Source organism: Bombina bombina, chromosome 4, assembly GCF_027579735.1.
Source record: "Bombina bombina isolate aBomBom1 chromosome 4, aBomBom1.pri, whole genome shotgun sequence".
NCBI lineage: Eukaryota > Metazoa > Chordata > Amphibia > Anura > Bombinatoridae > Bombina > Bombina bombina.
This window is the reverse complement of record NC_069502.1, coordinates 716,984,632-717,011,156: the sequence shown is the minus strand read 5'-3', so window position 1 is coordinate 717,011,156 and position 26,525 is coordinate 716,984,632. Positions and strand designations below refer to the sequence as shown.

General features: G+C 38.6%; 1 protein-coding gene across 1 annotated transcript in view; it reads right to left on the bottom strand.

The window, feature by feature from the left end:
• The window catches only part of AFDN (afadin, adherens junction formation factor), a 502,926-nt gene that overhangs the window by 304,240 nt on the left and 172,161 nt on the right, over positions 1-26,525 (bottom strand). Inside the window, exons 5-7 of the mRNA XM_053710918.1 lie at positions 25,265-25,425; positions 10,850-11,007; positions 6,649-6,757 (exon numbers count right to left, since the gene is read on the bottom strand). Coding sequence (XP_053566893.1) covers positions 6,649-6,757; positions 10,850-11,007; positions 25,265-25,425 — 428 coding nt within the window. The remainder of the gene's footprint in view (positions 1-6,648; positions 6,758-10,849; positions 11,008-25,264; positions 25,426-26,525) is intronic.

The window sequence follows — 26,525 nt, the reverse complement described above, 5'->3', positions numbered from 1 at the left end:
TTTTTTGGGTACCACAAACAGATTGGAATAAAATCCCAGACCCTTTTCCTGTATTGGAACAGGGACTATCACTCCCAGGTCGGAAAGGTCTCTTAAACAGTGTAAGAACACCTCTCTTTCTGTCTGGTCTACAGATAATCTTGAAAGCAGAAACCTGCCTCTGGGAGGAAAACTTTTGAACTCTAGTTTGTATCCCTGGGACACTATTTCTACTGCCCATGGATCCTGAACATCTCGAACCCAAGCCTGAGCAAAGAAGGAAAGTCTGCCCCCTACAAGATCCGGTTCCAGATCGGGGACAAACCCTTCATGCTGACTTTGATTCAATAGCAGGCTTCTTGGATTGTTTTCCCTTATTCCAAGAATGATTGGGTCTCCATGAAGGTTTAGACTGTTCCTGCTTGGAGGCGGAAGAGGAAGCATTTCCCTTGAAATTTCAAAAAGGAACGAAAATTACTCTGCCGTCCCTTTTGTTTGTTTCTCTTGTCCTGAGGGAGAAGGTGACCCTTACCTCCCGTAATATCAGAGATATTTTCCATCAAGCCAGGTCCAAACAAGGTCTTCCCCTTGTAAGGAATCGCTAACAGCTTAGACTTAGAGGATACATCTGCAGACCAAGGTTTTAACTATAAGGCGCTGCGAGCTAAAACAGAAAAACCCGAAATCTTTGCTCCCAGTTTGATAACTTGAAGGGAAGCACCCGTAATAAAGGAATTAGCCAATTTTAGAGCTTTAAGCCTATCCTGGATTTCATCCAGGGGAGTTTCCATCCTGATAGCATCAGACAACGCATCAAACCAATATGCCGTTGCACTAGTGACGGTAGCAATGCACACAGCTGGCTGCCATTGTAAGCCCTGGTGTACATACATCTTTTTGAGTAACCCCTCTAATTTGTTGTCCATAGGATCTTTGAAAGTGCAACTATCCTCTATGGGAATAGTAGTTCTCTTAGCTAAGGTGGAAACAGCTCCTTCCACCTTGGGGACTGTTTGCCAAGCCTCCTTAACCGAATAGGTTATGGGAAACCTATTTTTAAATATAGGAGATGGAGAAAAAAGTATAACTGGTCTCTCCCACTCCTTAGCAATTATCTCAGAAGCTCGGTCTGGTACCGGAAAAACGTCTGAGGAAGGTACCTCAAAATATTTGTTCAGCTTACTGGATTTCTTGGGAGTAACAACGACCATGGAGTCGATGTCATCCAATGAAGCTAAAACCTCCTTAAATAACAGACGGAGGTGTTCTAGCTTAAACCTGAAGGATACAACTTTGGTATCAGCAAGAGACATTACACTGTCAGAATCTGAAATTTCACCTTCAGATGCTATTGCATTATCCTCCTCAAGTTTCTGAGGGGGACATCTGAAATAGCAACAATTGCGTCCGAAACCTTGCTTGTTGTATGACTGATTTTTCTCTTACGCTTACCCTGTAACATAGGGAAAGCAGACAACGCTTCTGAAACTGCAGAAGACTCAAGAGAAGCGATGTCCTTTAAAGTGACTCCCATAGGAGCTAGAGAGGAAGCGCAGGGCACTGCATGCGAGGGCAGTAAAATTTGGGACACATTAGGAGAAAGATGCGGGCATATATTAACCTTGTCATTAAGGCTCCTGGACAACATCCGCTTTAGAATAAGTTGGCTCAGAAAAAAGTCTATCCCTATAATTTAAAGTCCTCTCAATACTTGAGGAACAAAAACACAATGAACAAGAGACATTTTGCAAGGCCCCTTGGTCCATTCTGAATCACAATATTACAATTATGAATAAAGACTTTAATTTTGTAGTAAAAAAAACTTTAGTGCAAAAAAACATTACTGCCCTTTAATTTAAAAGTGCAACTTTTTTTACTTTGCATGAAAAAAAACGTAAATCTATTCGAATTTAAAACAATTAAAATGGCACCCCTACACCTCAGCAGCCTTGCTGAGGTGCCTACCTTACTGCAAGACGGAGAACCTCCTTTTCTTTATAGTAAATTAATCCGGAACTCGACAGGGGAACGATACAGCTGCTTTCCAGTGCTAGAAAACGCATGTTTAAGAATAACATGCGTTTCTAGGCAGAGTCTGGAAATTTTTTAGCTGTTTGTGTGTCGACCACTGAGGCACAAAGAAAGAGCGTGCAACTCAGAAAGATCCGCCCATTGTGGGCGTACTAAACAGTCATTTAATGTCCCGGTCGGTATTTTAGTGAAAAAAAACGCGCAAGTGAAAAACCACCAGAGCCAAAATAAATCTTGTCTCCCAGCCCTAGTGCCTGCTAAATGCTGCCAAGCACTCTCTGTCTCTGAGAGTTTTACATTGTCCCATAATAAAGTGCATATTTTTGTGGCCACTATATTATGCAATGTCTAAAGTGAAGTGCTCCCTTTTTTTCTGAGTGTCTTATCTAGTCCCAGAAATAAAAAAATGTAGCACTTACCTCATATGTCTGCCTGACAGCAAGGCAGTTCAGCAGGTTTGAGAGGTCCTCTCCCTCAAATGGACCTGTGAAAAGAAAGAAATTCCTGAAATTAATATTCCTCAGGTCTTCTGGGTTTAGGGCAGCATCAATATGGGAGGCGCAGTGAGAATTATGTCCACAGTTCCCATTGCTCTAATGCCACCACTGTTCTACTGAAGAGACTGATATGGACTACGGCTACACCCTAGGACGAGCAGCACAATCTAGTACTACTATAAAAATAAAAAACTCTTGATTGAAGAATCTTTTCTGACACCTAACTTTACCACTTCCTAGCACTAACGTAGGCAAAGAGAATGACTGGGGTTGGAGTGAGGGGTGGTGATATTTAACCAGCCTTTGCTGTGGTGCTCTTTGCCGCCTCCTGCTGACCCAGGAGGTGAACATCCCAATAGTAATTAAGATGATCCCGTGGACTCATCGTGTCATTAAAAAGAAAATTTCATTTTAAATTCTAAATAATCTAGAGCTGTTTAAGAAACCTGTTTATAACAAAAACTAACCCGCTCCCCCAGTCACATACATGGACATTGTGTAGCATGCCATAGCGCCATCTATTGGTTGAAAGTTTCTTGACATGTGTAACACAGCTCAATCTATTGGTAGAAGGTTCATCACCAAAATGTGTACTGGGGAAATAGACTAATTTGCATATATTTTGCATAGAGTGACAATTCAATGTATGGTTGCAAGTTTTATCGTTTATCCCTTCCCTGAATCCCCCTTCCTTTCGTGAGAGTTATATTCTATAAATTTATGTTTTATGTGGCGTGTCACCCTAAGTTAAATAGGGTGTTGTTAGAGTCTAGTACAGAGTGAAATAAAGCATTATGAATAGCTCCTTTTGGAACTGGCTGTTCTATCTGGTTAATTCAGTAATTTTACTAGCAGTCTTAGGACCAACTATTTGGCTACACTTATGAAACTGTAGTTTAGCTATTGTAAAAGTGCACTGTCTAAATAAGAACACAGTAGATGAATGCATAATTTATTGCTATATAATAAGTTTGATGGAACAGCAATTTTAACATACTATGTTGAGTACAAATTTGCCATCATGAGGTACAAAGGACTGTCGCTGGGGCAGTACTCTTAAAAGGACAAATTTGCACCATTTTTAAGGGTACATTATGGTACCATAGGATTGAGGCCCAATCTAGTCCCTAAAGGTACATATTTGCCTTTGAAAGGTACAATCTGCAAGGGTACCAATATGTTCCCATATTAAAGGTTACAGCAGGTGTTCCTTTGAGGGTACAACCCCAGTGACAAGCTGTTGTACCCCTAAAGGTATAATTTTTGCACATTTTTTTCTGACAGTGTAGATCTGTGCACTACGATCCTTCATGAGGTTTCAAATGCAGAAGTAGGAGGTCGCTTATGCAAATCCAGATCTTAGTGTACGGATCTTTCACTATCTGGGTAAGACAGGATCCAAACACAACGAGCGGCCTCCTATATCCATATTTGAATCTTCATGAAGGATCCGAATGCACATTCCTAACTAATAAAGATATGTACTTAGCAGGGGATCCTTATCCCTTCATCTTCCAATGGACTACTGCAAGAAACATGTTATATTATATGTGGATTTAGACTATTTGGGAGATGAGGAACCTGTAGCCTATTGCTACCTCCAATTACTGCTTTGTTTAACATGACTGTTTATTGGAAATTAATTGCACCTACTTACAGCCATTTATTCATTGTTACCATCAGTATATTCTTGTAATGTTTATTCTGAAAATCGTAATCATTTACATAAAAAAGTGATATGTACTTGTGTTTATAGATAATCTACATATCATTTTCTATTCTTGAACATTTACCTGTATATGCATTTCCATAGGCGGCAGACATTTTATGCCACAGTATAATTAAAAGGGACCATAAATTTGAATTTGCCATAATATGTTTAATTATGTGTAATTATGTGTAATTAAAAGAAAAAACAACTATGTAGCGTAGGTTGTATGATTGTATCTGCTTAACCTACAAATTAACTCTGAAAATTGATAGGTTGGAGAGGATCCTGCAGGACTCTGAACTCTGACCCTAAACATTTTAAACAGTGATTGCTTAATGATCAAAGACATTCATTTATCTCTGCCCCTAATTAGCCATAGAAAAGGGGAGAGAGAAACGATACTAAAAAGACATTTAGTCCCTGAATTGCACAACAATGTAAGTTTTGTTTTTTAAAAGAGAAGTTTTAATAGCATTTAAAACATTTATTTTGTGTAGCGATATCCCTCAAATGCCCAAGCTTAACTGTTGGTATATGGTATCAATAAATCTAAAATAAATGCATTAATGTCGCTTTTACTGTTTATTCTAAATGTGCCAAAAAGAATGAAAGCTCATTTTAATTAGAAAAAAAAAAGAAGCTACTTCTTTAACCAAAGATCATAGTGGAATCATTTATAGAAGGATGGCACATAATAAAGTCTGTTCCATAACCACTTTAATAGAGTAAGCAAATCAGCTGTCCAATAAGAAAACCTCTAAATATGAATTTAGGCTTCAACTATTGAGGAGACAAAAGTGCTTTTGTCAAACAAATCAGTCGATCATAGCTCTAAATTATATCAATAACAGTGAAAGGTACCCAATTTCTTTGATAACTTTAGCAGTGAACATTTCAGATACAGGTACTTTAAGATCTTGCTTTAGCTGCAGTAAGGGCTTTGGTAAACACCTTTGAAGCTCTAGGAATACCAAATGTTACTGCCCCAAACAGAAAGAGAAATCTTATCCACGGCACTTGACTTCTATTTTAAAGTCTTGGGTATGAAGTATTGCCTTAATCAGCCACTTACATTCATAAAAGGCCACATATGCTTTTATACATAATCTAACATTTTTATTGGGGAGCTCAATACTTAGATGAGAAGCAAGTTGTGTCAACTGACCCAGAGTTGAAAGCCCTAAGGTAACAAGAAGTACAAAGTATTTTAGGCAAAGAACTTGACAAATAAGGGGGTATCCTTTCCTTTGCTATCCTGAAAAGGTGAGAACAGGCTTTATAATACAACTTCCTGTTTCACAAATGAGAAGGACACAGCTTCCACAATAACAGAATCGCACAAACTCGGGAATACTTCGATTCACTGTTTCCTGAGACTAACCCTGGGAAACAAACATTTAAATCCATCTCCTACAAACCAGTGCAACTGCACTATTCCAACCAGGCTTGTAGCATTACAAGGTCACAAAAGCTCGGCACCTTTACTACTTCAATGTCAGTTCTAGCACTCAAGTATTACCATCTTTATATTTATCTAATCTATATTATAATAAAGCTACGTCTACCTGGCCAGCAAGCATAATGGAGGATATAACTATCATTAAAAAAAAAAAAATGCAAAAAAGGAAATCTAAACACACTCCTTGACCGCTCCTACAAGAAAAAATGTCACGATAATATAGAAAATTGATATATAAAAAACAAACTCCAGTAGAATACTACATGTCGAGGCTTGAGTGAAATGTTACATACTGGCTTCAGACAGCCCTTACAGTTTTTGGGTTGGAAATATCACACTACAACCCTAAATTAAAAGAGGTCATTAGAATCTTGCAACATCTGTAGTACCGTGGTGCACACAGATACCGTTCACGCTACCTAACTCCAAAAACGTGTAGAAACAAAACAGATGTTATTGGGAAGGGGAGGAGTAAAATGAAAAAGAAGAATGTGCCCAAATATTATAATCCAAGTGACACAAAGCAATAAAATTTCTATTCAAAGTGACACACAGTAAGTAAGCCCTTAAAATAAAAAAGATTCTGTTAATCTCTTGGGAAATTAAGGACAGGAAACCCCTAATTTGTCTCATGATTTGGATAGAACATTCAATTTTAAACAACTTTCCAATTTACTTCTATTATCAAATTTGCTTAAGTCTCTTGTTATCCTTTGCTGAAGGAACAACATTGGACTACTGGCAGCTAGCTGGACACACCCAGTCAGCAAATCACAAGAGAGCAACTAGTTCCCACTAGTGTAGGATATGTGCATATTCTTTTTCAACAAGGGATACTAAGAGAACGAAACACATTTGAAAATAGAAGTGAATTTAAAGGTGTCTTAAAATGGCATGCTATCTCTGAATCACACAAGTTTAATGTTAACTTTACTGTCGCTTTAACAATTAATGACAAACAGAGTTCCCACCTTTATCAGTCGGCCAATCACGAAATATCTGAAGAGGGCAATCATCATCATCCAGAATAGTCTCCTTTATGCCTTTGTCAGAATGCTGAGCTCCTGGGGGGAGTGTTACCTATATGGAAGCATAAAAATTACCTTTTTTTTACTTTTTTATTACTATATAAAACAAAATCATAATAGTGTGCAAAAACAAAATAGTAATTCAGAGACAAAATGTCATTGTATTACACATGGTATTTGTTTGTGAACAATATACTGTAAAAGCACAGAATACATTAACAAATTAAAAAAGAAAATATAATCTATAACATTGGAATCGTATGGGCTATGCCAGTGTTTCTCAACTGCGGTCCTCAAGTAGCCCCAACAGTCCTGGTTTTCATTCTAGCTGAACTAGAGCACAGGTGAAATAATCAGCAGATGGGTGAGAGCAGGTTAGTAACCATGGTTACTGAACAGCTGATTATTTAACCTGTGCTCTAGTTCAGGTATAATGAACACCTGGCCTGTAGGGGGTACTTCAGGACCACGGTTGAGAAACACTGGGCTATACAACTAGCCAATATTCTGATTGCTAATATGCCACAGATGTCAGTGTTAAACATTTTATAGCAATATAAAACAATGAACTTGTTTTCCCTTTTCTATATCATGAGAATCCATAAATCAATCAGTATGTATATGCACACTTGAACAGAAACAAACTCTTCTGGAATTCTTGCATTTGGTTCCACATCACATGAACTTTATCAACAGGAAAAAAAAAAAGAGTGGAGAATAACGCAGAATGCCTTTCTACATAGCACAGGCTCATCTGTTAGACTGGGTGCTTTTAAACCTCTGATACTGAAACTATAGAAACCTTGTATTATAATCAGGAAGAAAAATCACCTGGCAGATAGGTCACATAGCTAGATATCCTTCTTCATGTTACAAAAGGCTAAATAAATGCTGTGTGTGTTACATTTATCCGTTAAACAATTTGTCTTGTGAAAAACACAGCTTTCTGTTCCACCGGAGGAGCACACAAACTAAGCAGTCACTGCAGAAATCTCTCATTGCACCTCATATGTTATCAATCTGTCTACAAAATGGATATTCATTCTTTTAACTGCAAAATGTTCAGATTCCTATTATTATTATTATTATTTATTTGTACAGCGCCAAATTGCAACAGTAAACAACTCAAGATTGTAATATAACATTTAGTTATGCATAGTAAAACATCTTTGCATAAAATGTGAACAAAAAAAATAACAAAAAAATAATTAAAGCAGATTGCAAATTGTGGATTTTCAAATTCTCAGGGAATACTCATTACAAACTTCTCATATATATATATATATATATATATATATATATATATATATATATATATATATATATATATATATATATATATATATGCTACATATATATCCCTAATTACCAGATAACAAATGCAAAACAATGTACATCATACTAACGCTATGGTAGTGGTTAGCCGTGTTGTCTGTAAACTAAAGCCTGGATTGGCTTCTCCAAATAAGGCATATGGTGGGGGTGGAGTTTAGCTATTGAAAAACAATTGCAGCACACAAGATGTTAATTTGTTTTAAAAATGTTTAGACTTTGCTAAATTATTTATAAAATAAAACACCAGTCTCTCTCTCTTTCTATATCCATATATAAGCATACATATATATATATATATATATATATATATATATATATATATATATATATATATATTCACATACACACACACACACACACACATTATATATATATATATAAGCACACACATATATATATTTTGTCACTGAACATTATAAACTCTGTTAAAAGTAGACTATAGAGTTAAAAAGACGTAGTATTTGAGCAACAGGCTAGCCAGTTACTGCAGTTCCGTCAAGAACCCAACCTCTTTAAATATTTATCACTCTATTGTATTTACAACACATGTTTTATTCAAACCCATTGTGGTTTCATAGTTGCAGACTTATAAAGGAATGGATATCAATGAGTGTATTTTTCGTGTTCTTTAGTTTTAGCTTGAAAATGGAATCCCATGAGAGTCGTGCTAACTTATCTATAGATTATTATAAAGAGCGCTTTCTCTAAGTGGATTTTTTTTCTTATCAACTGTAGCCTACCTATCTTTAGTTTCTCTTCTTGTTATTTATTTTTAGTCATGAAACGAGTTCTTCTTTAGCTAGTAGGCTCCCCGCAGCCCATTAGGTGTCTAAGATAATTCTGCAGTGCAGAAAACATTCTGCAGTGATGGTGCCGTCCCTGATGTACAGACAGCAAGCACTTCTACATTTTATCTGTTGTCTATATATAAACTTTTTATAACATAGAATCTAGGCCTGACAGATTGCCTCAGATAATATTTATGGTGCAGAAAATCCCAGTAATTGCAAACAGAATACTAACTAAAGCATTATTATTATTTTATTACCTATAATTAATTGTCCTTAATGAAATATATTAATAATTTACTTAATTGTTTTAAATTCATTTCTGCACATTTAAAAAAAAAAACTATTTAAATTTGGCCTAGTTACAAACAGAAATAGAAATGGATAAACTAAGTACAAGCACAAATTCCCCATTTATTTTGTTATTTAAAGGGACACTGAATCCAATTTTTTTTCTTTCATGATTCAGATAGAGCATGACATTTTAAGCAACTTTGTAATTTACTCCTATTATCAAAATTTTCTTCATTCTCTTGGTATCTTTATTTGAAATGCAAGAATGTAAGTTTAGATGCCGGCCCATTTTTGGTGAACAACCTGGGTTGTTCTTGCTGATTGGTTAATATTTTCATCCACCAATAAAAAAAGTGCTTTCCAGAGTGCTGAACAAAAAAAAAATCTTAGATGCCTTCTTTTTCAAATAAAGATAGCAAGAGAACGAAGAAATATTGATAATAGGAGTAAATTAGAAAGTTGCTTAAAATTGCATGCTCTGTCTGAATCATGAAAGAAAAAAATGTGGGTTCAGTGTCCCTTTAAATAGATCTTCTAATTTATGCGGATAACTGAAGAATTATTATCACAGGACAAGGGAATCCAGTGCATGAAAACTGGACTGTAAAAAAAAAAATCTATTATGGCATAGAATTAACACTTTTCTTGAAAAATATTTAAATTAAATGTCCTACTCTTTACACCAGGGTATATAATAGTGATCTCTAGGTGTTGCTTAAAAATGGCATAGTCTTATATTTCAGTGTTTTTTTACCCAAATTATGATAGAAAGGAAACAGTCATATACAACTGAGCAATAAAATGGACATCACCACACACAATTCAATCACATTATTGTTCACTGTCTTGCAACATTTTATATGATAACTGTAATTTTGATTATTATTAGACTAATAAAGTATCATAGAAAGAAAAAGCAAGAAAATGGACCCCACCACTCACAATTCAAAGGAAAAGGAAACTTTGTGCAGTGCAATGGCTTCCATCAGGCATATTTAAAGGGACAGTCAACACCAGAATTTTTGTAATTTAAAAAGAAAGAATCCCTTTATTACCCATTCCCAATTTTGAATAACCAACACAGTTATAATAATACACGTTTTACCTCTGTGATTATCTTTTATCTAAGCCTCTGCAAACTGCCCCCTTGTTTCAGTTCTTTTGACAGACATACAGTTTAGCCAATCTGCTCAGTCCTAGGTCACTTTACGTGCATGAGCTCAATGTTATCTATATGAAACATGTGAACTAATGCCCTCTAGTGGTCAAAATGTATTCAGATTAGAGGCAGTCTTCAAGGTCTAAGAAATTAGCATATGAACCTCCTAGTTTTAGCTTTCAACTAAGAATACCAAGAGAACAAAGCAGAATTGGTGATAAAAGTAAATTGGGAAGTTGTTTAAAATTGCATGCCCTATTTAAAACATGAAAGTTTTTTTTGGACTTGACTGTCCCTTTAACTACTGGAATGAAAAAAGCATTGCTGAGTAGAATCTATTAGCATGGAAAAAATATTACTGATGGAAAGAAATACATAAGTTCTATAGGTAGCAGACCAGTCACTATTTTAAGAGCATTATTTTGGATTGTTAAGAAGAGTTATGTAGAATGTGAAAGATAACAGACATTGTAAGTTTTCAAAGCCAAACCTTAAAGGAATATAAAAGTATTTTTAATATGTGCATAGCTTATAATACAATATAAAAAATGAGCAGGATTTTTTTTACCCTAGCAACGCAGAACTCCTTGGGATTCTCTTTCTCCAGTCCATATTTTTCCAGAGCTTCTATAACAGCAAAATCTGCTGTGTCAGTAGTAGACAATAGGATAGTCTTGTAGGGTATATTTGGTTTCAAACTATCAGCGTAGATCCTGAGCGTCCCACCTTAGAAATAAACATATTGTGGCCATTGAAAGACGGGTTTATAAAAAAAAGCTACCTCCGCAATAAATGTCTTTATGCATTAATGGGTGCTCTTTGCCACCTTTGTTTGAAATAAAATAATTTCACAATAATTGATACAATTATTTACTAGAGTTTGTAGAAGAATGCCTTTAACACACGAGAAGTTCCATCTAAATAATGACCTCAATGTATAACCCATTCACTGCCAAGCCATTTCTTACCCCTCTGCTAAAGCTGTTTCTTAGTTTTTTGTTTACACTCATTTGCTAAATATTAAAATAATAAAAGTTCGTTCCACATATATCATTTTTGATAAATGTTGGATTCTATAGCCTAAAAATAATAAGATACATTTTCTGTAACGTTGCAACATCTTGCACATCATAGAAGGTAAGGTAATTGGCAAACATAAAAGCAAGATGCTTCTATACAGGATAAGCTGCTCCTAAGATAAGGTGTGCAATTTTAGCCCGGGATTTGCGTTTACTTCTTGAAACTTACGCGTTTCGAAGTGTCTGTTTCTTCCTTCTTCGTCAGAGCTACCCGTTTGCCAATTACCCTACCTCATATATGATTGAGGGTTTTAAATGTAAGTGTTCTGGAGACACTGTTAAAAACATTTTTAAATAAACGGTGTTACACAATGTCTCCTGCTTTATTATATATACATACATACACACATCTATATATCTATATCTATATATATATATATACATACACACACACACCTATCTCTATCTATCTATCTATCTATCTATCTATATATATATATTTCCAGGATGAGCACTCTCACTTCAAATTTCATCAGCCAGGGTGCTAGTGGGTAGTAGATAATCGTAGCAAAAACTTGCACTCACTGGACTTTTTTTTTAAACACCAAAAATTATCTGAGGAAGGGGATACTTTGTCTCAGAAACGTTACATTAAATAATTTTTGGTGTTTAAAAAAAAGTCCAGTGAGTGCAAGTTTTTGCTACTATTATATATATATATATATATATATCTCTATCTCTATCTCTCTATATATATCTATATATCACTATCTCTCTCTATATATATATATATATCTATATATCACTATCTCTCTCTATATCTATATATCACTATCTCTCTCTCTCTATATATATATATATATCTATATATCACTATCTCTCTCTATATCTATATATCTATATATCACTATCTCTCTCTCTCTCTCTATATATATATATATATATATATATATATATATATATATATATATATATATATATATATATATATATATATATATATATATATATATATATATATATATATATATATATATACACACACACATATATACACACACAAATATACATATATATATTTATATATTAATGGTGTGAGAGATACACCAATTAGGTATAGCAGCACAGAATCCAAAATTATATAGATATTTATATTTTAGCTCATTTTATTTTTTTATGTATGAAAATATTGGACACACTGGATACTTAAATTCCTGAACACTATCCAAGGTAATACAACACATATTGTGCTACCTTACTCTTTCTTAAAAAGATAATAATGCAAATAAATGTGATGTAAAAGGATATTGTTGTGTAGGTCATCTTCAATCCCTTAAAATAAAAGAGAGAGAAAGCACAAATAGTGTGATATAGTTACATAAACTTAATATTAATATATAAGTGCCAAGTGACTACTCACATAAACCCGAGATATCATCAGTTACGCAACTGGTGTTGTCATAGTGAAGGACGGTCTTGTACATGTAAGGCCTTTGGCTATTACACGGATACATTGTTTTAATCTGTTGCCATCCTCTTCATAGACTAAGTGGATATTGTTAATTGTAACAGTTTTACACTGTAGCCCTGAATGACTGCGCTATCCAGGTTGCATTTTTAATTTATATATGTTTTAAAAAGATTTTAAATAAATAATCCTTTTTTGAAAGCGGTTCCCGAATCTTTCAGTAAGGCTTTGCCTGACAGCCTAAGATCAGGTCTGCAATCTTAGTGGGGGCTTATGATTAGCTCCCATAAAGTGTTATAAAAATAGTGTGATATTGCATAACACCAACACAAATGTTGAAAAGATTAGAGTTTACGGTTTTATTTTCCCTGAGACACCAAAGATTGCACGCACTGATGAGCTGAGCCTGCCAGTCTTGTTCTCAGAACTGCATTTTTACCTGAGCTGATGATAGCTCAGGTTTATGTGAGTTATCACGTGGCACTTGTATATTAATAACATAAATCATGACTTACCAGATAATTTCCTTTCCTTCTGTATGGGAAGAGTCCACAGCTGCATTCCTTACTTGTGGGAAATACTGAACCTGGCCACCAGGAGGAGGCAAAGACACTTAAGCCAACGGCTTAAATACCTCCCCCACTTCCTCATAACCCCAGTCATTCAGCCGAGGGAACAAGGAACAGTAGGAGAAATATGTGCCAGAAGAATAAAATTTAAATTTAGGGCCGCCTATCAGAGAACACGGGCGGGAGCTGTGGACTCTTCCCATACAGAAGAAAAGGAAATTATCTGGTAAGTAATAATTTATGTTATTAATATATAATTGCCACGTGATTACTCACATAAACCTGAGCTATCATCAGCTCAGGTAAAAATGCAGTTCTGAGAACAAGACTGTCAGGCTCAGCTCCTCAGTGCATGCAATCTCTGGTGTCTCAGAGAAAAGAAAACCGTAATTTATGTTTTCCTTCTTAATATGGGAAGAGTCCACCGCTGCATTCCTTACTGTGGGAAACATATACCCAAGCTCTAGAGTACACAGAATGCTAACGGGAGGGAAAAGAGAGGTGGACCCTATCTGAGGGCACCACAGCCTGCAAAACCTGTCTCCCGAAGGCTGCTTCAGCAGAAGCAAAGACATCAAACTTGTAAATTTTGGAAAAAGTATGTAAGGAGGATCAGGTAGCCACCTTACAAATCTGATCGATAGAGGCCTCATTTTTGAAGGCCCAAGAGGAACCACTGCTCTCATAGAATGACCCGTAATCCTCAGAGGAGGCTTAGGTCCCGCTGACTCTATGCTAAACGGATGACACTCCTCAGCCGAAAAGATAAAGAAGTCGAAGAGGCCCTCTGACCCCTACGCTTCCTGGAAAGGAGAACAAACAGCTAAATAAGTTTGTCTAAATTCCATCGTGGCCTGAAGATAGAACTTCAAGGCAAAAACCACCTCCAGAATTACGTTATAAACGTTCCTTCGACGAAGGAGGATTAGGACATAAGAAAGGAACTACAATCTCTACGACTGAGGTTGCGAATTGACACAACTTTAGGAAGAAAACCTAACTTGGTTTGTAGAACAGCCTTATCAGCATGGAAAGCCAGATAAGGAAGGACGCATTGCAAGGCAGCAATCACAGATACTCTGTGCGCAGAAGCAATAGCCAGTAGAAAAGGAACCTTCCAAGACTATTTATTGTCTACTTTATGCATAGGCTCCACCAACAGAGCCCATTGCGAAAGTTGAAGAACAAGATTTAAACTCCAAAGAGGAGCATTAGATCTAAACACAGGTCTGATCCTAGCAGAACCTTAACAAATGACTGTACATCTGGAAGCTCAGCAAACCTCTTGTGCAGTAACACAGACAGGGCCAAAATCTGTCCCTTCAGGGGACTTGCAGAAAAGCCCTTATTCAGTTCATCCTGGAGAACAGAATAAGTAGGTCCTCCATACCCTATGATAGATGCAACGAGCAACCAGCTTATGAGCTCGAATGAGCGTAAAAATAACTCTCTCAGAAAACCCTCTCTTGGCGAGAACTAAGAGTTCAATCTCCACGCAGTCAGCCTCAGAGAATCTAGAAATTGATTAACAAAAAAACCTTGGTCAGCAGATCCCTGCGACAAGGTAACTTCCACGGAGAAGATGATAACATCCCCACTAGATCCGCGAATCATATCCTTTGCGGCCAAGACAGAGCAATCCGTATCACTGACGTCTGCTTGATTCGAGCCACTACACTAGGAAGTAGTGGTCACCGACAGAAAGATAAATTAGATTGAACCTCCAAAGCACCGCTAATGCATCTGTTAGCTCCACCTGAGGATCCCTGTACCTCGACCCATATCTGAGTAGCTTGGTATTCAGACTTCATAAGATCCTCCTCTTGCAAGTCTCTGCAACACCCGGGATGAAGAGACCATTCCCCTGGATGAAAGGATTGTCTGCTGAGGAAATCCTCTTTCCAGTTGTCCACACCCAGAATGTGGATCGCTGACAGCGAACGACTGTGGGTCTCAGCCCACTCCAGAATCTGAGATACTTCCCTCATAGCTAGGGAGCTTCTCGTTTCCCCCTGATGGTTGAAGTAAGCCACCGAGGATATATTGTCTGATTGGAATTTGATAAGCTGGGACAAACCCAGCAGAGGCCAAGCCTTCAGAGCATTGTATATTGCCCGAAGATCCAAAATAAGATAAGGAGGGAGCTTTCCTCCCGAGTCCAAAGGCCCTGTGCCTTCCTGGAACCCCAAACAGCTCCCCATCCTGACAGACTAGCAGCCGTAGTCACAATCACCCAGGATGGTCTTAAGACGGATGTCCCTCGGGACAAATGATCTGGACAAAAATCTGTTCAGACAGATCCGAATGATCGCTGTTCCACTGCTTCAGCATGCACAGTTGCAACAGTCTGAGGTGAAACCTGGCAAAGGAAATGATGTCCATGCTGGACACCATGAGACCAATCACCTCCATACCCCGAGCCACAGATGGCCTTAAGGAGGTCTGGAAGGGAAGACATGTTGAAGCTAGCTTGCAACGTCTCTGGTCCGTTAGAATTTCTCATTCTTATATAGTACCTGTAATTCTACTCTGGTAATTGATACAAGAGAACTCTCTCTATTTATCTTCCATCCATGGGTTTGAAGATTCCGAATGGTCCATTCTTCGAAAAATTTCTTGGAGCCGTAGCTAGACCAAACGGAAGTGCTATAAACTGGAAGTGCTGGTCCAGGAACGCAAACCTTAGGAACTGGAAGTAGTCCTTGAGGATTGGTACGTGAAGGCAGCATCCTTCAGATCTATCGTGGTCATGAACTGCCCTTCTCGAACGAGGGGAAGAATAAACCTTATTGTCTCTGTCTTGAACAAGGGGAACATTTACGCACCGCAGAAAGGCTTTCCTCCTTTCTGGTCAGAAAAACAGGAAAGAGGAGGATCTGCCCTTGGATTCTGAGACTTGAAACCTATCTTGTAACCCTGAGCTATGACCTCCAGGACCCATAGATCCTGCACGTCCCTTAACCAAGTAACTGAAAAAAGCGACAGGCTGCCCCCTACATGATCCAGAAGAGGACCGGGGACCGCCCGTTCATGCCGACTTAGACTGTTTTGCTCTGGCCTAGCGTAGGACTGTTGACATGGGCTTTATCAGAACGAAAGGAACAAAAAATTGTCCCCTAGACTAGTTCATATTCTCTTGCGCTAGGAGGGCACCCTTGAGATAATTGAGTCCAGGCCTGGACCAAAAAAAATCATTCCCTTAAAGGGGAAAGAAAGAAGTCTAGACTTAGAAGTCATATCCGCAGACCATGACTTCAGCCAGAGCCTGATGGGCCTGAACAAAAAAAGTTAAAGCCGTAGCCTTCAGGCAAATAATCTGCTTATTAGCATCATCAATTAAAGAATTAGCAACCATCAAGGCCTTAATTCTTTCCAGAATAATGGCGAGCGGACCCTCCCCCTCAATCAAATCCCATAAGGAGTTGCACCAGTAGGTAGTAGTTCCAGCAACAGCCGCCGCCGGTTGAAACAAATATCCTGTATGTTGAACCATCTTTTATCCATGGGCTCTGTAAACAAAAAGCTATCCTCAAGCGGGATAGTAGTAAGTTTAGCAAGGGTGAAGATAGCGCCATCCATTTTAGGGACGGAACCTCACAACTCCATTGAGAGTCCAGGACCGGGAACAATTTGATAAAGGGAGAAAAGGGGAAAAAGGAATCCAATCCTGTCCCATTCATTCTCAATAATGTTCGCCATCTAACAGGAGCAGGGAAGGATAAGGTACCACCCTGTCCTCAAACTCTAACCAATTTAGGAATCAAAAAGGTTCATCAGGCAACTTGGCCTCTGGAACCTCTGAATTTGCCAAAAACTTTCCTTAGAAGAAAGCGCAAATTTCTAAAACTAAAGTCTGCAGCCAGAGGTTTATAGGCAGCAGACTACGACCAAGAATGTTCATACTCTGAAGTTTTAGATCCTCAGATAACCCTATCAGTTAAATACAATAAAGTATCTGATGTACTCTAGGTAGGAGTGCAATATGTAACCTTTCGCTTGCGCTTAGCAGGGCGAGGTAAAGCATTAAGGACGCAGACACTGACGTATAAACTGCGCAGTAACGTCTGGTGAAAAAAGGCCCCCTCCAGATGGAGGATCAGCAGTGCTACAGGAAACTGCATGTGTAGAGGGATAAGAATGTAGGGTACGCACCTCACTGGACGACAGCTCCTCAGAGGTGGACGGCTCAGTGGTATCAAACTTGTTTGATATTATCACATTATCAAGGCATATGGAACATATTTGAGAGGGCAAACCTGTATATTCCATAACAGCCTATGAGCCCATAATATATCACACATAAAAGCAGCATAAAATCAAACAAACATGTAAGATTATTCCCCACTGTTCAATAATCCCCCTCAGGAGATATTAACCCTTGATTCTACACAGATAAAAGGAGCCACACTGTGACCCTGTCTTCTTGCGTTATCATACATGTATAAAATATGAAACGATCTTACCAGAATCTATGCCATCTAACAGTAACACGGCCCTTCAAGTGTGACAGATAGTAGCGTTGCTTCTGACATGGACAAGAGTGAAGAAAGCAGGTAGCGAAACTCATCAACAACGATTGCTTATGGAGTTGTTAATATGAGTCGGGATGGTTTTGCAGAAAGACTCTCCCTGCATCTCCGGACTAACTGTCATACATGCTCTCACTGAGAGGCTGACAGGACTACTTAAAACTCCAGTCTCATCTCGAAGAGTACTACCCTCCATAAAAAAACTACTCAGAAATCTTCTGACACTTCTCTGCCAACCTCCTGTGACGAAAGGCAAAGAATGACTGGGGTTATGAGGAAGTGAGGGAGGTATTTAAGTTTTTGGCTGGGGTGTCTTTGCCTGGTGGAGAGGTTCAGTATTTCCCACAAGTAAGGAATGCAGCTGTGGACTCTTACCATATTAAGAAAGGAAATGTAACAATATCACACTGTTTGTGCTTTTTCTCTCATTTATTGCGATGGATTGAGGATCACCTACACAGTATCCTTTTACATCACATTTATTTGCAATTGTAATTTTATAACAATAACCTGAGAGTTACGGGAGGGGCACAGGGCAACTCATTTTAAGAAAGAAAAAAACGATACTTGTCACTTAAAAGAAAAAGTGGGGGGAGTATAAGTTTCCACAATAAATTATGGTTGACCGGAAAAGGGCTACTCAACTCCACTTATTTTGTTCTGTGTGTATATGGGTCTATATAAAAGTGATAACTGGTGCAAAAGAGAAGCTTCTTTTTCAAATTATCTGTCCTTTGTCCCTCAGTCTCAAAAAGTTGAAATACAGGGACCCAATTACAGCCCTCCCCTAAATATCGTTCATAAGTAATTGTAATTTTTACAGCAATTCCCCGCAACTAAGAAGGGCATGTAAAACTGTATCAAAAAGAGCAAAATAATTATAATTGATATAGGGGCAGTTATTGGCTTGGCAACAGTCTCCCTCTGAAATTTGAGCAATGGAAAAGAGTTTCTTCCTGTGGGCACTTCCTTTTTATGTGTGACATCATCACAAGCTATATAATGACATCATCGATGCAAAAACAGAATTTATGCTTACCTGATAAATTACTTTCTCCAACGGTGTGTCCGGTCCACGGCGTCATCCTTACTTGTGGGATATTCTCTTCCCCAACAGGAAATGGCAAAGAGTCCCAGCAAAGCTGGCCATATAGTCCCTCCTAGGCTCCGCCCACCCCAGTCATTCGACCGACGGACAGGAGGAAATATATATAGGAGAAACCATATGGTACCGTGGTGACTGTAGTTAGAGAAAATAATTCATCAGACCTGATTAAAAAACCAGGGCGGGCCGTGGACCGGACACACCGTTGGAGAAAGTAATTTATCAGGTAAGCATAAATTCTGTTTTCTCCAACATTGGTGTGTCCGGTCCACGGCGTCATCCTTACTTGTGGGAACCAATACCAAAGCTTTAGGACACGGATGAAGGGAGGGAGCAAATCAGGTCACCTAAATGGAAGGCACCACGGCTTGCAAAACCTTTCTCCCAAAAATAGCCTCCGAAGAAGCAAAAGTATCAAATTTGTAAAATTTGGCAAAAGTGTGCAGTGAAGACCAAGTCGCTGCCTTACATATCTGGTCAACAGAAGCCTCGTTCTTGAAGGCCCATGTGGAAGCCACAGCCCTAGTGGAGTGAGCTGTGATTCTTTCAGGAGGCTGCCGTCCGGCAGTCTCATAAGCCAATCGGATGATGCTCTTAAGCCAAAAGGAAAGAGAGGTAGAAGTCGCTTTTTGACCTCTCCTTTTACCAGAATAAACAACAAACAAGGAAGATGTTTGTCTGAAATCTTTAGTAGCCTCTAAATAGAATTTTAGAGCACGGACTACGTCCAAATTGTGTAACAAACGTTCCTTCTTTGAAACTGTATTCGGACACAAAGAAGGTAGAACTATCTCCTGGTTAATATTTTTGTTAGAAACAACTTTAGGAAGAAAACCAGGCTTAGTACGCAAAACCACCTTATCTGCATGGAAAACCAGATAGGGCGGAGAACACTGCAGAGCAGATAACTCTGAAACTCTTCTAGCAGAAGAAATAGCAACCAAAAACAAAACTTTCCAAGATAGTAACTTAATATCTATGGAATGTAAAGGTTCAAACGGAACCCCTTGAAGAACTGAAAGAACTAGATTTAGACTCCAGGGAGGAGTCAGAGGTCTGTAAACAGGCTTGATCCTAACCAGAGCCTGAACAAATGCTTGAACATCTGGCACAGCTGCCAGTCTTTTGTGCAGTAAAACAGATAAAGCAGAGATCTGTCCCTTTAGAGAACTTGCAGATAATCCTTTCTCCAAACCTTCTTGTAGAAAGGATAGAATCTTAGGAATTTTTATCTTGTTCCATGGAAATCCTTTGGATTCACACCAACAGATATATTTTTTCCATATTTTATGGTAAATTTTTCTAGTTACAGGCTTTCTAGCCTGAATCAGAGTATCTATTACAGAATCTGAAAACCCACGCTTTGATAAAATCAAGCGTTCAATCTCCAAGCCGTCAGTTGGAGGGAAACCAGATTCGGATGTTCGAATGGACCCTGAACAAGAAGGTCCTGTCTCAAAGGTAGCTTCCATGGTGGAGCCGATGACATATTCACCAGGTCTGCATACTAGGTCCTGCGTGGCCACGCAGGAGCTATCAAGATCACCGAGGCCCTCTCCTGATTGATCCTGGCTACCAGCCTGGGAATGAGAGGAAACGGTGGGAATACATAAGCTAGGTTGAAGGTCCAAGGTGCTATTAGTGCATCCACTAGGGTCGCCTTGGGATCTCTGGATCTGGACCCGTAGCAAGGAACCTTGAAGTTCTGACGAGACGCCATCAGATCCATGTCTGGAATGCCCCATAATTGAGTTATTTGGGCAAAGATTTCCGGATGGAGTTCCCACTCCCCCGGATGGAATGTCTGACGACTCAGAAAATCCGCTTCCCAATTTTCCACTCCTGGGATGTGGATCGCAGACAAGTGGCAGGAGTGATCCTCCGCCCATTGAATTATTTTGGTCACTTCTTTCATCGCCAGGGAACTCCTTGTTCCCCCCTGATGATTGATATATGCAACGGTCGTCATGTTGTCTGATTGGAACCTTATGAATTTGGCCTTTGCTAGTTGAGGCCAAGCTCTGAGAGCATTGAATATTGCTCTCAGTTCCAGAATGTTTATCGGGAGAAAAGACTCTTCCCGAGACCATAGACCCTGAGCTTTCAGGGATTCCCAGACCGTGCCCCAGCCCACTAGACTGGCGTCGGTCGTGACAATGACCCACTCTGGTCTGCGGAAGCTCATTCCCTGGGACAGATTGTCCAGGGTCAGCCACCAACGGAGTGAATCTCTGGTCTTTTGATCTACTTGAATCATCGGAGACAAGTCTGTATAATCCCCATTCCACTGTTTGAGCATGCACAGTTGTAATGGTCTTAGATGAATTTGTGCAAAAGGAACTATGTCCATTGTTGCAACCATCAATCCTATTACTTCCATGCACTGCGCTATGGAAGGACGAGGAACAGAATGAAGTACTTGACAAGAGCTTAGAAGTTTTGATTTTCTGACCTCTGTCAGAAAAATCCTCATTTCTAAGGAATCTATTATTGTTCCCAAGAAGGGAACTCTTGTCGACGGGGACAGAGAACTTTTTTCTTTGTTCACCTTCCATCCGTGAGATCTGAGAAAGGCTAGGACGATGTCCGTATGAGCCTTTGCTTTTGACAAGGACGACGCTTGTATTAGGATGTCGTCCAAGTAAGGTACTACTGCAATGCCCCTTGGTCTTAGAACCACTAGAAGGGACCCTAGTACCTTTGTGAAAATCCTTGGAGCAGTGGCTAATCCGAATGGAAGTGCCACAAACTGGTAATGCTTGTCCAGAAAAGCGAACCTTAGGAACTGATGATGTTCCTTGTGGATAGGAATATGTAGGTACGCATCCTTTAAATCCACGGTAGTCATAAATTGACTTTCCTGGATGGTGGGTAGGATCATTCGAATAGTTTCCATTTTGAACGATGGTACCCTGAGAAATTTGTTTAGGTTTTTCAAATCCAAAATTGGTCTGAATGTTCCCTCTTTTTTGGGAACTACGAACAGATTGGAATAAAATCCCATTCCTTGTTCTCCTATTGGAACTGGGTGTATTACTCCCATCTTTAACAGGTCTTCTACACAATGTAAGAATGCCTGTCTCTTTATTTGGTTTGAGGATAAGTGAGACCTGTGGAACCTTCCCCTTGGGGGTAGTTCCTTGAATTCCAGGAGATAACCTTGAGAAACTATTTCTAGCGCCCAAGGATCCTGAACATCTCTTGCCCAAGCCTGAGCAAAGAGAGAGAGTCTGCCCCCCACTAGATCCGGTCCCGGATCGGGGGCTATCCCTTCATGCTGTTTTGGTAGCAGTGGTAGGCTTCTTGGCCTGCTTACCCTTGTTCCAGCCTTGCATTGGTTTCCAGGCTGGTTTGGGCTGTGAGGCATTACCCTCTTGCTTAGAGGATGCAGAATTAGAGGCTGGTCCGTTTCTGCGAAAGGGACGAAAATTAGGCTTATTTTTAGCCTTAAAAGACCTATCCTGTGGGAGGGCGTGGCCCTTTCCCCCAGTGATGTCTGAAATAATCTCTTTCAACTCTGGTCCAAATAATGTTTTACCTTTGAAAGGGATGTTAAGCAATTTTGTCTTGGAAGACACATCCGCTGACCAAGACTTTAGCCAAAGCGCTCTGCGCGCCACGATAGCAAACCCTGAATTTTTCGCCGCTAATCTAGCTAATTGCAAAGCGGCATCTAAAACAAAAGAGTTAGCCAATTTAAGTGCGTGAACTCTGTCCATAACCTCCTCATATGGAGTTTCTCTACTGAGCGACTTTTCTAGTTCCTCGAACCAGAAACACGCTGCCGTAGTGACAGGAACAATGCATGAAATTGGTTGTAGAAGGTAACCTTGCTGTACAAAAATCTTTTTAAGCAAACCTTCTAATTTTTTATCCATAGGATCTTTAAAAGCACAACTATCTTCGATAGGAATAGTAGTGCGTTTGTTTAGAGTAGAAACCGCCCCCTCGACCTTGGGGACTGTCTGCCATAAGTCCTTTCTGGGGTCGACTATAGGAAATAATTTCTTAAATATAGGGGGGGGAACAAAAGGTATGCCGGGCTTTTCCCACTCTTTATTTACTATGTCCGCCACCCGCTTGGGTATAGGAAAAGCGTCGGGGGGCACCGGAACCTCTAGGAACTTGTCCATCTTACATAATTTCTCTGGAATGACCAAATTGTCACAATCATCCAGAGTAGATAACACCTCCTTAAGCAGTGCGCGGAGATGTTCTAATTTAAATTTAAAAGTCACAACATCAGGTTCAGCTTGATGATAAATCTTTTCTGAATCTGAGATTTCTCCATCAGACAAAACCTCCCTCATGGCCCCTTGAGATTGGTGTGAGGGTATGTCAGAACAATTATCATCAGCGCCCTCTTGCTCTTCAGTGTTTAAAACAGAGCAATCGCGCTTTCTCTGATAAATAGGCATTTTGGATAAAAGATTTGCTATAGAGTTATCCATTACAGCCGTTAACTGTTGCATGGTAATAAGTATTGGCGCACTAGATGTACTAGGGGCCTCCTGTGTGGGCAAAACTGGTGTAGACACAGTAGGGGATGATGTAGTATCATGTTTACTTCTCTCATTTGAGGAATCATCTTGGGCAATATCATTATCTGTGGCATTACTGTCCTTACTTTGTTTGGACGCTATGGCACAATTATCACATAAATTTAAATGGGGAGACACATTGGCTTTCATACATATAGAACATAGCTTATCTGAAGGTACAGACATGTTAAACAGGCTTAAACTTGTCAACAAAGCACAAAAAACGTTTTAAAATAAAACCGTTACTGTCTCTTTAAATTTCAAACTGAAAACACTTTATTACTGAATATGTGAAAAAGTATGAAGGAATTGTTCAAAAATTACCAAAATTTCACCACAGTGTCTGAAAGCATTAAAAGTATTGCACACCAAATTTCAGAGCTTTAACCCTTAAAATAACGGAACCGGAGCCGTTTTTAAATTTAACCCCTATACAGTCCCAGCTATAGTCTTTGCTGAGACCCAACCAAGCCCAGAGGGGAATACGATACCAAATGACGCCTTCTAGAAGCTTTTTTAATGATTCTTAGATCCTCACACATGCATCTGCATGCCCTGCTCTCCAAAAACAACTGCGCAGTAATGGCGCGAAAATGAGGCTCAGTCTATAACTAGAAGGCCCCCTGACTAAAAAAGGTGTCCAACACAGTGCCTGCCGTTTTTTAAACGTTCCCCAAGATTATAATGCCAATTGTTAGCTAGAATCTGAATAATATGCCCCAATAAAGCAATCGAATTAGCCCATAAAAATGTCTACCAGTTTTTTAGCCCTTTTTTAAGCCCTTTATTCTTATATGTTTAACTAAGAAAATGGCTTACCGGTCCCCATGAGGGGAAATGACAGCCTTCCAGCATTACTCAGTCTTGTTAGAAATATGGCTAGTCATACCTTTAAGCAGAAAAAGTCTGCTAACTGTTTCCCCCAACTGAAGTTACTTCATCTCAACAGTCCTGTGTGGAAACAGCAATCGATTTTAGTTACTGTCTGCTAAAATCATCTTCCTCTTACAAACAGAAATCTTCATCCTTTTCTGTTTCAGAGTAAATAGTACATACCAGCACTATTTTAAAATAACAAACACTTGATAGAAGAATAAAAACTACATTAAATCACCAAAAAACTCTTAACCATCTCCGTGGAGATGTTGCCTGTGCAACGGCAAAGAGAATGACTGGGGTGGGCGGAGCCTAGGAGGGACTATATGGCCAGCTTTGCTGGGACTCTTTGCCATTTCCTGTTGGGGAAGAGAATATCCCACAAGTAAGGATGAAGCCGTGGACCGGACACACCAATGTTGGAGAAACACAAGCACCGATAGTAAGACTGATGAGAGAAATCTGTTATTTTCTCATTCTGATGATAAGAACAAGGGAAGTGGTGTATAAAGTGTATGACTTGGAGATGCTCACAGCTAAGTCTATACTGACTGTAAACTCAAACATTCCAGCAACACAAATAACATATCTGGCATGTGGCAACTCACCTTACTTATGCAAATTTGATCTTTCTATATCACATCTTCATGTCAATATTACAACATTTTTGCAAATTTACATAACACAACATTGAAGAACTAATTATTATTAGTGAAAATGACTTGGCAAACTTCTGACTTGTAGTTGGTAACAGAATTAACAAAACAATTTTTTTTTTTTTTTTTAATTATGTTTCATGCCATCAAATAGTTTTCTAGTGACTGCATTTCCTTACATATTGTTTCAGTGAAACATATGTTAGGACTACGTAATTACCAGAATCTGGTCGTCCGTCAGAACTGCGAAATTCCTGCATTCTCTTCTCTAGTTTCTGCTGCCGTCGCCGTTTCATAACCACCTCTGGATTGGATATAGTACGTGTAAAGCTGGTCTCGGGCATATCTTTATATACCTCTGCAGCCAACCTTGAGTTCTCACTAACAGGAAGAAAAAGAGAGCATAAGCAGACAACAAACTATTTTGTCAGTGTATATTTTGAATCAATTAATTATACAGGTCTTGGGTGATTTAGTGAATTCTTGCTTCTTTGAAATTTTTTATATGCCAAGCTGCGCTATACTGTTGAATACCGTCACTGGGATGGTTTACATTTTTTTGTTATTTCTTTGCTATATAAAAGATGACTTCCAATCAAAGGCTAGTGATAATATTTATATTGCAATCTGTGCTATACTGCGTCTCCCATAATATGAATACCGTAACGTTACTGAGATAGTTTAAATTATTTTTTTTGTTATCTTTAAGTGTGATACATTTTTTTTTTTAAAAAGGAAAAAAACAAATGTTTAATATACGTGTTTACGTATAGCAACATACTCTCTAGATTATATTTTATTTTATTGTATAATGGTCTAGAGAATAAAGTTTATAAAATTCTTTTATAATACATGTTCAAAGCTCAGTGTTCTCCCCAGGACCTATTTAAAGGGATAGACTAGTCAAAATTAAACTTGCATGATTCAGATAGAGCATGCAATTTTTAGCAACTTTCTAATTTACTCCTATTATCAATTTCTCTTCGTTCTCTTGGTATCTTTATTTGAAAAAGCAGCAATGAAAGCTTAGGAGCCAGCTCATTTCTGGTTCAGAACCTGGGTAGCACTTTCTGACTGGGGTCTAAATGTAGCCACCAACCAGCAAATGCTACCCAGGTGCTAAACCAAAAATGACTTGGCTCCTAAGCTTACATTCAAATAAAAATGCCAAGAGAACGAAGAAAAATTGATAATAGGAGTAAATTAGAAAGTTGCTTTAAATTGCATGCTCTATCTGATTCATGAAAGTTTAATTTGGACACCCAGCTAAAATGTAAGCCAATATTATAGTAAAATTAGCTATTATTTGTATGTTTGCTGCACAAAATATCATGAAATCAATTTATGTTAAAGATACAGTAAAGTCAAAATTAAACTTTCATGATCCAGATAGAGCATGTCATTATAAACAACTTTCCGATTTATATCTATTATCATTGCTTCTCTCTCTTGGTAACTTTTATTGAAAAAGCTCAGGAGTG